Source organism: Strix uralensis, chromosome 3 (genome assembly GCF_047716275.1).
Source record: "Strix uralensis isolate ZFMK-TIS-50842 chromosome 3, bStrUra1, whole genome shotgun sequence".
In the NCBI taxonomy this organism is placed as follows: domain Eukaryota; kingdom Metazoa; phylum Chordata; class Aves; order Strigiformes; family Strigidae; genus Strix; species Strix uralensis.
Window position 1 is genome coordinate 28,061,082 of NC_133974.1, and position 16,045 is coordinate 28,077,126.

At 39.9% G+C, this 16,045-nt stretch overlaps 1 protein-coding gene across 8 annotated transcripts in view; it reads right to left on the minus strand.

The window, feature by feature from the left end:
* Positions 1-7,884: 7,884 nt before the first annotated feature.
* Positions 7,885-16,045, minus strand: part of DST (dystonin) — a 316,365-nt gene continuing 308,204 nt past the window's right edge. For 4 of the 8 annotated variants that reach the window (XM_074861758.1, XM_074861759.1, XM_074861761.1 and 1 more), the window contains 4 exons: positions 13,940-14,139; positions 13,370-13,480; positions 10,476-10,599; positions 7,885-9,131 (listed from right to left, as the gene is read on the minus strand). In XM_074861758.1, the coding sequence (XP_074717859.1) occupies positions 8,866-9,131; positions 10,476-10,599; positions 13,370-13,480; positions 13,940-14,139 (701 nt within the window). In that variant the 3' untranslated portion in view covers positions 7,885-8,865. Of the gene's footprint in view, positions 9,132-10,475; positions 10,600-13,369; positions 13,481-13,939; positions 14,140-14,905; positions 14,975-16,045 lie in introns of all 8 variants that reach the window. The other 4 variants (XM_074861756.1, XM_074861754.1, XM_074861757.1 and 1 more) reach the window with 2 other exon arrangements.

Below are 16,045 nucleotides of genomic sequence, written 5' to 3' on the forward strand. Positions count from 1 at the left end.
AATCCCCCTTTTTAGTTTGCATTGCTATTTAGGAAATTCCTGACTAATTGTCTACTTCTACTAGTGTTTCACTAGACAAGAATAATATAAACCAGAGAAAAAGTTAGGAAAACAAAGGAATGGGTCTGCATTATCTGCCTGTCTTTTCTGCCAAAACTAGTTGAACTCAAATCAAAGTTAACAAAAACCACAGGAAACAGTTCTGCCCCTTCCAACACAATGGCATTTTCTACAAAAAGATAAATTTTAGAGGAATTAATTCTAAATTTCAGCCATTGTCTAAGAAAAAAGGAAAAAAGTATCAGAATCTACTACCTTCCTTTAGGAGGAGAAATGAATATATCTTCTACAGCCCTTCCAACACAAAAATCATGAAGCTTTGTGTATAAAGAACCATGACCAAGCTGGAAATCTCTACCACACACACAGTCCTGCCCTTGAGGGAAGGTTAGAAAAGAACAAACTATAAACTTATAGGTCTGAGTCCCACTACTCAGTTACTCCTACGAGGTACTTGCGTGCTGTGGCAAGTAGCATAAATCCTGGTCCACCTCTCTTGACCCTCAGGACATGCAAGGTGATGGCATGGTCCCACTTTCACCTCCTGTGCCATATTTGGAGCTATGGATTCAGTACACATTTACATGTGTGCACCTTCAGCAAAGGAGATCAGGTTTCCCAAATTTCCACATGCCACTCTTTCAGCATGCCCCTGCAGAGGACATGAAGAAAAGATGCTCAGATTCCTGCCAAAGAGGAAAAGTGGTAACAGGTGATGTTGTTACTGATAACTATTCCTGACTAAGGAATAGTTATTGATAACTATTTCTGACTAAGAACGGCAACTATTCAGTTGCAGACTTTGGAAATTACTGGGGTAATTCTTACTCTACACATAGTCATCACTTTGTGATGCAGCAACTAACCGAAAGAAGCAGCCAGCCCTGAGCCCAGTGAAGCCACTTGGTAGTAGAAAGAGGGCCAACATGTGCAGAACCTTCCCAGCACCAGCATGGTCTGGCCGGGTGAAATAAGGCCTCTCACTGCTGGGGGTGAGTGTGCCCAGCTATCACAGAAGTCTTTTCTTGTGAAACCAAGCAGCTGCCTGCCACCCACCCCAGCCACCAGCTCTGCCCATAGACAGACCGCTGCACGCATTTCATTACCCTCTGCCACTGAGAGGGCAGTGTTTCCTGCTGTGCTGACCTGAAGGCATTGCTCCTGCAATGGGGAGAGAGTTTGGTGGCTGTAGCCTAATGTTCCTGTAGCTGTTACAGCCTAACAGAGGATTTGGGCTCGTACTGACCACGGTTATTTTACTGCGTGAGATCACAGCAACATTTTTGGAGAGTCATACACACATCGCTGGAAATAGAGTGGGAGCTCAGAGGGGAGGAGGAGCTGTCTTGCGTGGAAAGCTTTACAGCCACCAAATACTAAGCGCTCATTCAGGGGCTGAAGTTTCCATTAGTAATTAAGAAGAGCTTTTCCATTAACGAGAGCTACATTAAAATTCTTTTGCATCATTGAGAACAAAGCCCTCCTCAAAAATCTGGAAAGATTTTATAAGTCCTCCTAAGATGGGGATAAAAAAATACTAAAAAAACCACCCTGAATTGGAGTGGGGGTGTAACAGATTATTAAAGATTATTTCTTCACTATTTCATCTCCCAGGTAAATGCAGCATGTGTATAAAAAAGAAATCACATGGAGAAGCCTGTGTTGGCTAAGTGATCACATCAGTGGACTTATGAAGGTTTTCCAGTGTCTGAAAACGCTGTGGTCAGTCTAACGATCTTCCCAAGCATTGGCAGAAATAATGAGGCACCACCTCCCGACAGGCCGTTTCTCTCCAGCTGCTGCCAGGTCTCCCAGGCGAGGAGGCAGCTGTGCCTGCGCAGGGACCATAACCAGGAGGTTCAGCCCGAGTTCAGGAGCTGCAGCTCACACACCCTCCTTGCCATCTGGCCACAGAAAAACATCACTTCGGCTTTTGTTACAGAGCCACGCATACGGGCTGGAAAATTCAGTTTGCTGATTTCAATAGGAGATGTTGCAGAGCTGCTGTACATTTCAGAACAACTGTACCAAGTATTTGCAAATGCATGGTGCAAGGAAAAAGCAATAACAATGAGCAGAAACAGCGTTTACTGCTAGCATTTTGCCTTCTTTTTGAAAAAGGTGTTAGGCTTGCCTAATTTATTTGTGGTTTGTTTACTGCATCTCATTGTATTTTTACAGAACAAATTAAATTTGCTTTAAAATTAATGTCTGTTTTGCCCTTGAGTTCCAACATAATAAACTGTGCTCTGGACTCATTTCTGACTGAATGGACAGCTATTCAAAGAAATAGTTTTTAGTAAATATTCATCACACCCAGAACTTCACACTTAATTATTTTTATTTTTCTTCATTTCAGAAAGAGCTATTTATGCATTGCCGCAGTCAATTGTGCTTATTTAGAATGCAAATAAAGAAAAAACCCTAAGCAACCACACCAAAGTAATGAATAGATGATATCTTTTGGGAAAACCCCCTTCTGTTATCTTCCTCTGATCCATAGGACACATGAAAGGAAGAGAAACATGTCAATGTGGTATCCTTTTCAATCACTTAAGTTTTTAAATGGTCTGGGTCTTGAGGATGTGCATGGCCTGCCAGTGTCCCATGAAAGATGCATTTGTTTACACTGATGCCAGTGGATCCCAGTAAGATGAATGATTGGAGAAGCCAAAGGAAACAGGATTTGCAGGTGCTTTGCAAAGGTGTATGTGACTGGGAGCAACACAGAGGGGAACACAGTTGCTTGTACCTGGGTTTGCTGCTGAAGGATCCCATGAATGCTCAAAAGGTCCTAAAGTCTTTGAGAGCAATAATGTGACTGGATTCTCTACCCATCTTACATGGTTGGCATTTCCTGAATGTAACTAGAAATGGTGCTAAATTATATGATGGTCCATGATTTGCATATCCCTAAAATGCACCAAAAGGGTGTGTTAGTGATAAAGTCAGCAGCAGCAGAACTTCCAAACCATTCATGAAAATCCCATCCCATGTTACCCTTAGCTAGAAATAAACTCATTAATTTGGGGTGGGATTCATTCTACTTAAATTAGCCATCTAAATGTTAGTTGGCTAGGGCTGAGCTAGTCACTGCGGGATCCTCAGCATCAGTGGAAAGCAATGCACACCTCCCCAGAGGCTCGATGAATCACAGAAATGCAGTGATGCTTTTTTCCAGAGCACCCTTCCAACAACGTGCACTTCAGGAACTTCTGAGCCAGTGTTTGCAGCTTTGTGTTAAAACCTGTCAAGAGCTCCACTGCAGTCCTCTTTCTTCTGTTAAAACTGACCACCTTCTCCTACACTGTCTTTTCCAGCTTTTACCATGATATTTAACCTCATTAAGACCTTTCTTTTGATCCCATAAGTGCTTTCTTCTTTGAAAATTTGTGGTGAAAGACCTTGCTGAATTTTTTTTGAAAGCCATGTGGTCTATCTCAACCTTTGCCCCCACTAACTGATCCTTTCAAGACCTTCCAGGCAGCTTGTAAGGCATAACTTCGCTCCAGAAGCTAAGCCAACTCTTCCATAGTGTATTTATTCAGGTTTCAACTAATGAATCATTTATTATTATTTCTATCACTTTTTCAAGTCCAAACTGATCAGCAGTTTCCCAGAGTTTAGTACCTTTTAAGAAAAAGCTTGCATTATATGTTAGACACTTTTCAGTCCCCTCATGTTCACATGAGATGAGAGGACTCCAGGTAGCAGCTCAGCTACTTCACCCTTCAGTTGCTGTAGTAGCCTTTGGTGCACACTACCTACTCCTGATTACCTTGTTTTGTTGATTTGGTCTATAAAGCTTCAAATCAGTGTGGCTAGATCAAAGCTACACCCTCTCTTCTGATTAGCAAATGTGGAGTTGCTCAACATTTGCAGTATTTACAAGCCTATTTTTTTCATCCTCATTTGAACTGTCTTGTTTCCTGTCTTATACTTTGATCACAGGCTTTTAAATATAGAGATATTTCTTTATCGTATGAACTCACTGCCTTTAAAAATAGTCCAGACAGTGCAAACTCTGCCACAGGTCCCTAGGTCTCCATTGTTCTGCCAATAAGAGAGGACTTGGAAGAGCTATGATCAAGCCCCAGAATGAGGGGAAAAAAATTAATGGTGGTGGATATTTTTCTAAATGTTGGAAAGACCATCGTGACCCCCACAAAAAGCTCCAAGTCAGCTCTTCCTGTCAGGACAGAGCTATCATCACTCTGGCTGCCTCCTCCCCAAGGAACAAAAACCATTGTAGATGTTGACAGGGCCTGATTTATGGTTTGGGGTTCTTACTCATATTCAATCATCCAAGTGCTAAGAACACATCTATTAACTTTCTCGTACGTACTCATCCAGGATGCCAGCTAAGTTACGCAATTCACCTTCATCATTCTGTCCTTCAACTTTCATATACAGAAATGTAGCTTGAGCACCCGGAGCTGCAATTCAGACTATTTGAACAATTTCAGCTCAGAACTACTACTTAATTATGAAATGACCACCGCCAAGACTCTTTTAGCTTCAGGTTAGACACCACTTCATTTGCAACAGCCAAGCTCTGAGCAAGTCTTAACAGGACTTCAATTTGCATAAAAAATACAACAGTATCAGCCACCAAGCATTTTCATGCAATTTACATGTAATTTAATCTGCTGCTGCCTCATCCATTATTTCTGAAGAGCTCCCTTTTCCTCTGCAATGTTCTTCTTTTTCTACAGAGATGAGTAACCTACCTGCATTTAACCTGCCAAAAAAGCCAGCAACCAAGGCAACCATCTCTCCCACCTCCGTGTCTGCAAACACGTTATTCAAATTCAGCAGAGAGAACAATTTTCATTAGGAAAGCACCTTTGTTCTACAAAATTCCACTCACCTCATGTGAAGATACAAACCTCCTAACATCACCACTCCCTACTATGGCCCATAGAGCAAACATCTAGTTAAATATCACTAGCCTAGGATGAGCTCAGATGCTACCATACAGCCTAAGAACTGGAAACACCTGGAAGCTCTTAAAGCAGCTGTACTGGAGATGCAGCAAACCAGATAATGCTTCTTTTCCATCCCTGTGGTTATTTACAGAGTATTACAGAGATGTGTCCTCTTGACACATACTGTGACCAACACACATAAGCACTATGTTCCCTCTCTCACATGCAAAGTGTGGGGTGTAGATAGTCTTGCCAGTCCTAAGGCAGACACCAGCAGAGGCAGCTACAGGTTCAAATGTTCCTGCTGACATTGGTATGGCATAGCTGCTTGCACCAGAGTTTATTTTTATGAAATGCATTAATTTTTTAATTAAGATTGCATATAACCTCATCCCTACACTTTTGGGAAGAGATGTGCTGCAGGCAAAGCCTGAATTGCTGTCATCCATTACATTAGCATGTAATTAAGAGGCTCACAATATACCTGAACTTAAGCAGCTGAGGATGCCTAGCCACAAGGCACCACTAGCTCTTCTAATGGTGTATTTTTTACTTACAGATTTCATCTGCAGATTTCAGAAAATTCTGTGGACACTTTCCCATTTTGAAGGCAGCAAAACAGAAATGCAGAAAGCTGAAAATGACTGAAAAAGTAAAGGAGCCTAGAACTGAGCCAGCTTTTCCAAGTGCTAAATATATATTATTCACTAAACAATATGGTTCTCATAGCCATAGGCTTTCCAACCCTTCTTCCCTCCCCATTACTCCTGCTCCTTCACTGCACAGGAGAGTCACAGAATATGCGGGTGTAAGAGTCTAGGCCACACTAAAATGTTGACTCTACTTATGGTCATCCAGCAGGTTGGGAGAATTTATGACCAACTGTTGTTAGATGGAGGATAATGAAAGGGGGAAAATGCATCTCTGATGATGAGGTTATGTAAAAACTCATGTGACAGAAGAAGGTGGGGATGTGGCTTTAAGGCTGATCTTTCCTCTCTCACTTATGCAGGTACCAAAGAAAAAATATTTCTGAATTACAGTAAGATGGAAATTGAATACCACTTCTTTCTTTACAAAAATAGTTCACTAAAACTGAGCTACCTGTCACTTACTGGTAAGTCCACAATATGCCTTTTTCATCAAATTCATCCTTGGGTCACAAGAAGTGCAGAGAATTCGATGTTTATTTTCAGACTTCTGTCAGTCTAATTTTTGTAATGCAGGGAACAGAATTTTGGGAAGTCTCTTAGTTTGGGGAATTCTTAGTATCAGTCTAAAGCAGATAAGTAATTTTTGGAAGAAGGTAAACATTTGGAGACAGATTTGGGCTTTTTAACAGAATTCCTAGTCCTATTTAATTTACTGCTAATTGGGTTTCCAATACTGGACGATTCTCTCAAGCCCATAAACGAGCTTCCCCACTGTGCCAGACTCATCCTACCCTGTTTTGCAGTAGCCAACAAGCCACAGAAATCCACTGAGTCCTTGGGTTCTTTCAGTTGATACTGGGTTTCTCAAGAGGCTGGTCACAGCTCTAATATTTCTGTAAAGTTACAATGTAGCAACATGAAAATTCCATAAAGCTGTGTAATTAATGAAACATTATAAATACATTTAAGCTAAGACCACGGTATACATACAAGGTGCTTCATGTAGGTATCAATACTACCTCATGTGGGGTGAGCTGCTCCATCCATTTGGGGTACAAGGAACTGAACTATGTACCTATATGTGCAAAGGAGTTACTCAGATTTGCCATACCTACGTCCTTCAACATCAGTCCATAGTTATAAAATGCACCATGGATGTCACATTGAGCACCATCTCCTCCTACAGCCAAGTTATCAGTGCAATTGTCTAAATTCTACCCTTTCCTTTCTCCTGCTGACAAGTAGAGATGCTTCAGTGACCGTCTGTAAACGCGAACTATTTCTCTGCCCAAGGGTTGTGGTGGGGTTCCAAAAAGCACTGAAGTCATCCTAATGTAATTTAATGTTCTAGGAAAGCCATCACTGGACGAATAACAGCAACAGGAGAGGTGAAACACGGCAAGATAAAGCACCGCAGCACAGACTGATGCTTTAGTATTCAGTCAATGCGCATGCAGATTCCTAAATGAGCTGCAGTAGGACTGGTTACTGCCTGCTTTCCACAAACACTCATACAACTCTGTGTTGGAGAAAATCCTGATGAAAGTGGATTTGATTGATTGAATTATCCTTGGAGAACTATTTTGTTTTTCTGTTTCTTACAAACTGATTGCGTGAGTCAACTTGTGAGTCTGCAGGAAGCCCTTGTAACAACTCAAAAAACATTGTCTTACCAATACTGCAAATGAGCATGTTAGCAGTGAATGCAGGTATCATTCACTCAGCTGAGCTTCTGCTTCATTTTCAACATGCTAAGGGACCAACCATAAACCAGTCTTCCCCTAAAATTCCTCTACTAAAGGTACAGCATTTTCTGGTTTTGAACAGAATCACAGAATCATTCAGGTTGGAGAAGACCCTTGGGATCATCGAGTCCAACCATCAGCCCTCCACCATATCCCCCAACATCTCATCTAAGTCAAGGTTTAGACTATTTGGTCTGCCATGTTGACCAAATTCTACCCAAGTCTTTCTATTATTATCAAAGAGCATTTTGAATTTCTAGGGACTCTGTCACTACTTAATACAGCATCTACCCAGCCATTCTACAGCACTCCCTTTTTCCACTGAAAATGAACTATTATTAATCTTTTTAAAGAATCCATGAAAGGCAAAAATATTTCAGTGACGAAAAGAGCAATGGAATTACTCTTTATGTCTTTCATACATGGTATATAAATGTCAGTTTAATATGGAGAAAATAATTGTCGACACACAATAATTACATAAAATTTCAGATGGTCTGATATGCACAATTTAGTGTTTTATTAAACAAAACACAGCAGCTAACCAAAATCTGATCGCTGATAATGGGAAATTACATTAAAGCCTATGTTCCTATGGTAATTATTGGTCATCTGAAATTATATATGCCCTAAAACATAACGCAGAAAATTATCTTCCTGTAAAATAAGAAATACAATAGAAATAAAGTTAAGGGACATGTTTATTTTGGAGCTTTCTGCAAGCAAAATTGCTTTGATACAAAATGAGTTCAATGATACAGTGCTACCATCCACTCAAGCAAAAGAAAACCTCACATTTACATGAATGCACTTTATATTGATATTCTTACAGAATAGTAGTTCAGATATCCAGAATGTGTCTGGCCTCATTGAAAGCAATGGCACAGAAATGCTGCAAGGTATCGGAGTATCATAGTACTGGCGAGTGCTTAATTAACTCTGTGAGTTCTCTGAGAGATGCTGTATAAATAAGGGTACTGTGAATGTGGGTTTGTATTCCTTAGTAGTTTTGACGTACATCCTTTAGTGTTTGTTTACTTAGCTCAAAATGTGTAATTGTGTCTTTTGGCTTTTTAGTATTCTCTTTTTCTTTTTTAAAGAAAAATCATGAGGTATCCTTTACTGTTAACTAATGACATAGTGATAGGCCTATTTTATTGAGGTTGCGGAGACTTACTGTACATTCAGTACACTGTACATTCGGCAATTATTTTTAGTGTACTTTCTACACATTACTGTGTACAACTGTTAGTTTACATTAAAACTCTTCCCCCTTCTCACAGGATATGGCATAAACAAAAACAAATCTGACAAAAATTATACACATAAAATAAGAAGACAAATACACAAATAAGGCCATCTGCAGAATTAAAAATCCACCTCTTGCGATATTTCACAATAATTTCTACATAATATTTTACATCTTACGAACTTAAATACTTAATGTAAAAGGAAAAGACCTTTACAGAGCCAATCATATTATCTCTTCAAGGACTTGTCTAATTTGCTGGCTAGTGGCCTTCTCTGGGGAGTTGGAATTTTAGAAGGCTTTGCTGATCCAGGCCGAGAACCTGCTCGGGGTGTTGGTCTGCTTGTAGCAGGAACAGTCTCTGACATATCTGAGCACACAGACTGGATTTCTGAAATGTCAAAGTCAGATGCGTCACTGCCTCGGCGACTACTTGACCTGCTGCCAGCCTTGCTTCCTGCTCGGCTTCCAGGTCTGCTTGGAGTTCTTCTGGTTTCTAGAAAGAGAGAAGATAGACATCAGTATTAGAGGTAAGGATGGAAAAGGTGTGCGGGTCTTTCCTAGGTCTTTGGCAACCCCGAATATTCTTCATTGCCTGAACTAAACTTTAGACCTCTGCCAGGCAAGTTAGATGATGCCCTATCTCCCACTGAAGAGAAAGAAATGTGAGATCAAATACGAGACATAGTTAATTTGTCACTAGCACATCTCATTAAAAATGTATTAATTCTGGCCACTTTTCTTTACTTACTAGACATCCACTGTATATTCACTCAACAGCCAAAGCCTTTCTTTCCCCTGCCATTTTCTCAGCTATGAATTGAAAGAATTCAGTATCTGGCCTCTTCATGCATTCAAGATTTCTCAATATATGTATGTACCTTGGAGATGCAGATGAGTATCTCAATTTTTAAAAAAAATCAAACCTGTACAGTTGAAAGCTGCAAGTAAACAAGGGCATTCTCCCAAACAAAGGGCTGAGTAAATGAGCTCACAGCAAGCCCACTAAAGTGAAAGCCTGCCCAGACAATGTGCCATGAAGAAAAAAAACATAACAAATACTCTTAAACACAAAGCCATTAATGTGGGTTTTCATAATTTTTCCAATTACTCATGGAATATTTTTGATCTTGACAAATGTGGTTCCCTGTGTGCGTGAAGAACACCAAGTTGAAACTGAAATCTTAGATGCCTCATTTTTCAAACCAGCTGTAACTTAAAAGACATGAACTCTTCAAACAGGATTTTCTAGTACTGCTCAGTATGCTCTGCAGAGCATAAGAGGGAAAGCCAGCAGAGCTATCTTCTGTTCTAACCATTTAGCCCTCTCCCTTATAGAGAGCCGCTCTGAGGATCCTGGAAGAGCACAGCTTCACTGCTTTCTATTTTCATATACTGTGTTAAAAATCTGTATGGGATATTCCATCTACAGCTGCTCCCTGCAGTTCTTCTTTCAAAAGAAATGGACAAGTCATGATTAAGTGACCCCTTTGCTCCATCGCAGTTGAGCATAACTTCAATATTGTGAAGAACTGAACCCTTTTTTAAGTAAATGCTTCTTCCCTAGTTCCTTAGGCAGATACATTGGACATACCATTGTCAAGAAGGCTGTAGTCATGGATTTGCACATCCAGAGCTGAACGTCCCTGCTGTGCAACCACGAGAACGGAGGGCCATTATCCTGATAATGTTGCACCCTTGGCAATACTAATGTGGAGACAGTAGGACTTTCACTCCTTCCCACTCTTCCAAGATCTTCTCCAAACCCTAACATGACCCTAAGTATTCAGGTGGAAACCAAAGCAAGTGGTAGATCAAGCTCTGAAGTCAAGACACTCACCTGCAAACTGAGCTCTAACTCTGGTAGCTGCTGTTGACAGGATGCCGCTGTCTTCTCCAGAGTGGAAACCCTTCCCTGATAGATATCCTGGCAGTCTGAGTTTACTTCCTTGAATTGGTGTTCCCTAAGCAAAAAAAAAAAAAAAACACAACAAAAAAAAACAAACCAGTTTTTTTCAACTGTCACTTCTGAAGATAAGGTCTGGTATTAGGTAGTACATTGCTTAAAATATGATCATCATAACAACATTCACTGTGAATCTGAAATACTGGTTTCAGTCACTATGGGCATTTTTCATGATGTGAAGTTTTGAATATTCCTTTAGCAGTTAGTATTTGAAGTAGTCCAAATGTAAAACAACAACAAAAATGTCATTTTAACAGTCTGCTTGACATAAACATTTTAGGACCCTCTGTGTTTATTTCAATGCATATAAAGAAAGGAAAATGCTACCTTCTTATAATTAGTCAAGCATGTAAGATTAGTTGATGGTACACAACAAATCAACAGAGACGAGTAGTTGAGGTTTTATGTCTGAGTAGCCTGACTTTCCACCATTCTGACTGTGGTTATAGGTGATGAATACATTTGTTTCAATTTTATAAATATTTTGAAGGCAAAACAAAACTACCAAATTTCAAAACCTTTTGCTAGAAAAAGGTAGAAAAAAAAGACATAGGACTAATTAAAAAAAGTTATTGTCAATGTGCTGTCTGAAATGCCTCTACTCCAGTCTTACACGGCCTGCTTTCTCATTTATGAAATGAGTCTCGATTTATAGTCTGTCCCAAATGGGACCATTTCTTTCAAAACCACAGTAATTAAATCTTTGAATCTCAAAATGCCTGTAAGATACTAGATAGGAGGTGTATGCAAATAAGAGGAAAACTACAGTATTCATATTCATTGAATCAACACAGAAATACTAAATAGATATCCAAAAAGAAGAACAAACACTGCAGTCATGGATGCGGCACGTTGAGTGGCCTGGATCCCAGCATCCTGTGTTCTGTGCTTTTGATCCCCATACAGTGGTGGGGTAGAATTAGGTACTGAAAACCAAGATCCAGAGGAGTGTGCTGGGAGCTGCCTAGAGCTAAGCAGTGAGCGGAGACCCGTCAGGAGCCTGCCTGGCAGCTGCTAGCTTGGACCACTTCTGGCACACCTGAACAAAAAAAATTGAGATGTTACAGAGCAAACAATCTGCTGGCTCTTGACAGGGATGATCACAATGTTAAACTCGCTTTAAAGCCAAGTACCGGTGCTTAACATGGGCCAGCCACACCTTGGAAATCTCTGCTATACAGAGACTGCTTGGAAAGATAAGGAGAAAGGGAATGATCTCCATTACCACCACTGAAGTTGCTACACTTTGGGCAAGGCACTGGGATAGAATTACTGGTACAAGGAGATCAAGTTTATTCTTCAGTTTTGCCCTAAACCCAAATGCAGTCTACATGTAAGATAAATAACAGCTCTCTTGGGCAGAAAACGCTACTGAATGCCTCAGAAATTCACTGCAACCTACCCCACCTGACTCATTCCTTTTATAATCTTAAACCATGGTGGTTTACATAAAAAATTACCTCACTGAAACTACTGGCAGTTGTAAGAGCAGGTGAGAAATACAATGCCCTCATTTGAAATCAATGCCAACTGCTTTCACCTCCCTGTAATTCAATGAAAACACCACCTTTCCATGTCTATAAACCCTTTAAAGTACCATCAATTAATCTTACAATTCAGTTACCAGCTAAGGGATGAAAGAAAATACAGGAATATATTAGAAACTGACAATTGACTCAACTTTGTGCTATTGGTAATCATTCTAAGCAATAGCCCCGTGTGCTTGAAGTGCTGTATACACACACACACGCCTGCAGTGTGCACAAGTAATGCAGAAGGAGGGAGTGAAAAGTTCGTTATGCGTCTTTGAGCGAAGCCACGCCGACATCATGTAAACTTAGTACCAGAAGGTGTCACATGAATAGCAACAGACATCAAAGTGCAGATTTGTGAAAAGCAGATACAACAGAGGTGATGGTGGCACAAGCTTGCCCTCACTGAGCCCTCCGTCTAACACAGGGCTAGAGTAACTTCAACAAGTGACAAGTCAGTTTGCGGTCTGACCCAGCTGCAATCTTTTCACTGACTGTAATGACATTTGAGGAGACAGTTTGGCTCCAAGCCCATTCAAATTTTGGTCATACAGCTTAATTGCCAGCACAATCCTAACTGCTCTACTAGCAATTTCTAATGTAAGTCATGGGCTGGAAATAAGATCAAAACTCATTTCCTGTTAAGTCATCAAATAGCTATCTTATTAGAGCAATGATTGGTCACTACCCCCCTAAACAAAACTTTCAGTTGTTAGAAAGATTTACATATCACAGTCAGTCTTTTGTGACATCTTCACAGTGATTGGGTATTTCTTTATTTAGTGGTTTTACACTGGAGATCATGATTTATTAATCTCATACCTGCAGTTCATGAATATTACAGTACTTTATAAACTCAAAGTAAACAATCTTAGAAGAGAAACCTGCAAAGTATATAAACTGTTTTATTTTTAAAAAAAAAGAGTACTTTTCCACATTTTCTCAACCACTTCATTGCATACTGTTATGATTCATTAACCATTTGCACTTTAAACATAAATTCATTGAGGCTCTGTTTTCCTAAAAGTCAAAAAACATAACAGGACATAAAAAAAGACTTGGAGAAAAAAAAAAAAACAGGGAAGAAATAATTTGAGACAGGTCTAAAATAAAGACAATGCATTAATATGCATAGGATGTTGCAGCTCTGAAGCACTGAAACTCTAGTGGCTGTTAGTGAAGTGACAGTTTTAGTGAAGAAATGGCATTAGGCTAGAATCTCTGTCCTTACTGTACCTCTGCAGATGGCCCTTGACAGTCTGAGGATTCTGGTGGCTTAGAAGGAGTTGACGTTTTGCTGTTTGTCAACCATGGCTTACCATAGTTGCGTGTTAAATGATGGGGTGTCTGTATGAAACAATGGTAAATCGAAATATGAAGGACAGTAGATGGAAAACAATGTCATGGAGAAGGATACCCAGGCTTTCACAGGGAGATCAAGTCTCACAGTAGAAATAAAAACTAAACAGAAAGAGTTGATGACAAATATTCTGAATCGAAGAGATAGCAGAGCTTATGTTTTAAACAAAACGGAGAGGTTCATGGCTGTTTCTGAGCAATTCCCAAATTGCCAGTTAGCTCATGTGGCACCTTAAATGTAAAGAATTCTTCTATTCCCATGTTGCAAACAAACAGTAGAGGAAATATACCGAAAAGGTTTCTCAAATCCTCCCCAGGCTATGAAATAAAATTGAGATACTTCTTCCCTATCAGCTAGGGAAAGCACCAATGTTGTTGGAACAAGGGAAAAAAAAAGAATCTATACCCCATTTGTTAACCAGTGCAGTATTGTACGTTTCTCCTTACCTTCGGTGTACTTGTAGCAACTGCTTGTGGGGCAGCTGCCTGGCCAGCCTGACTTGAGAGAGAAGTAGATCTGTTGGGAGAAGCACCCCTTGAAGAGGGTCGTGACCTACGGCCCCTTGGTCGGAAAGCTGCCATGCTCTGACTGGCACCATCTGCCAAAATGAACTTCTCACGCAGCTCCACATTTGTCCTTCCTTTAGCTGCAGCAAAGAAAGGTGTTCATTTAGGCAACTATGAAAATTGTCACAAGGCTGTGTATTGTCATTTTTGCCATGCCAATTCCAACACATTTTAACAATAAATAAAATGCATTAGTGTGTAATGCATTTATTTTGGACACAGAAGAGTTATGTGCAGAACTCGCTTACTCTAATACTTTATGCCAGCAGGAATGAACCACTGTCAAAGGAAGTCAGCGTGATAATGGAATGCTCAACGTGCTAAATCATTGTTAATCAATCAGCTATTAATACAGACACAACCTGATGAGCACTTTCGCTAACTCTACAGCTACTCATAATAAATAATACTTGCTTGGATATTCCAGAAGAAATTGCTAAGTACAAATTACAGGAAAGCAGCAAATATATTTATTCAAAACTATGAAGTTACGTAGTTTGGCAACATGCAATGATGAACATAAAATCCAAACTATGATGAGGTAATTGGTGGCTAAGCACTCACACACACACACACAAACACACATATGAGAGAATGTTCCGCAAGAACAGATGCAACACATGTTAGCATTTAACTGTGTCAGTGTGAATGACAATTGTTTTTGAAACACTCTTCAAGCGTGTCAAAAAAAATTAGCTTGCAAAGCATCAGCCCATGTAGGAACACATTAAGCTAAATGTGATGGGTGAAGCATATTGTTAGAGGTATATATATTTAAAAAGTGGGAAGGAAATGAAGAGAGAGGAGAAGAGGAGGAGAAGGAGACAAAGAGAGGGGTTTGCCAACCTATAGTAGGCTGAGTGGTAATTGAAGAGTTTGATTCCGAACGTAACATTTTACTCCCGTGATGATGAACTAGAAAAAATGACACAGGACATGGGTCACATTAAAGAAAATCGTTAGCAGGAGAAGAAATCAAGTACAGCAGCTGCATATGCAAGAGACTTGGAGCACCAGGCCAAAAGACAGGACTCAGAGCAAAAGCTGTTTTTAAGTGCTCTGAGGTGAGTTCTCAAGGGTCTCCTAGGCAAAAAGGAAACAGCACTTGGACAGACTCAGCTGCAGTCCCAAGTATACTTGTGTAACGGTATTAATCTGCTGACATAAAGAAGTAATATAAGCTAAAATGATTTTATATAACTAGGTCCAACACTTTTAAAGTCAACGGTTCTTTGAAGTGTTATTTATTTGGATACACAAGAAGCCCTTGGTGGAAATGCAGATTTGCTGAGGGACGTGCTTAAGGAAAAGTCTGAACCTGTACCACTGACATCAATGACTACTTTGCATCACTGACTTCAACAAGACTAGGATTAGGAACCAATGCACAATGTCCAGCGTCTGGATGATTTTATAGAGATCAGCATTCCTTTAGACCCACTGTGTTGACTTACTCATCTGCTCATTTATGTCCCATGAAGAAGGGATAGAGTACTATAGAAAACACTATAGAGAAACATAGAATACAAGGTTTATTAAAAGAAGAGGAGATAAAGTTCCAAAGGACTCTTAATCTGAGGACAATAATAAGGCATTCCAACAGATTAATTAGATCATTATTAAGTATTGTATCTCTCAGTGTCAACCCAAGTAGGAACTGCAACAGTCTACCCATCAATAGGCCTGAGAAAAATGTTTGGGAAACATCAAAATTGATCAAGTTAACCCTTCAGTGGAGTCAGATATCTTGAGGGATATTCATTTACTGTGCACTTCCGAGGAATAGGAAGCATTAAAATAAGGCTGGTTCTGCAGGCATGAATGACTTGCTTATAGTAGGAGGTGCAGAATTGGGTGCCAAATTTCAGTGGTCCAACACCAATAAATGTAATATTACCGTTACATTTCTTTAGTAAACAATATATACAATATGTTGGTAAGCAAAAGGACTATTTTTAATACTGCTGAAAAACTCAAGAGATGTCA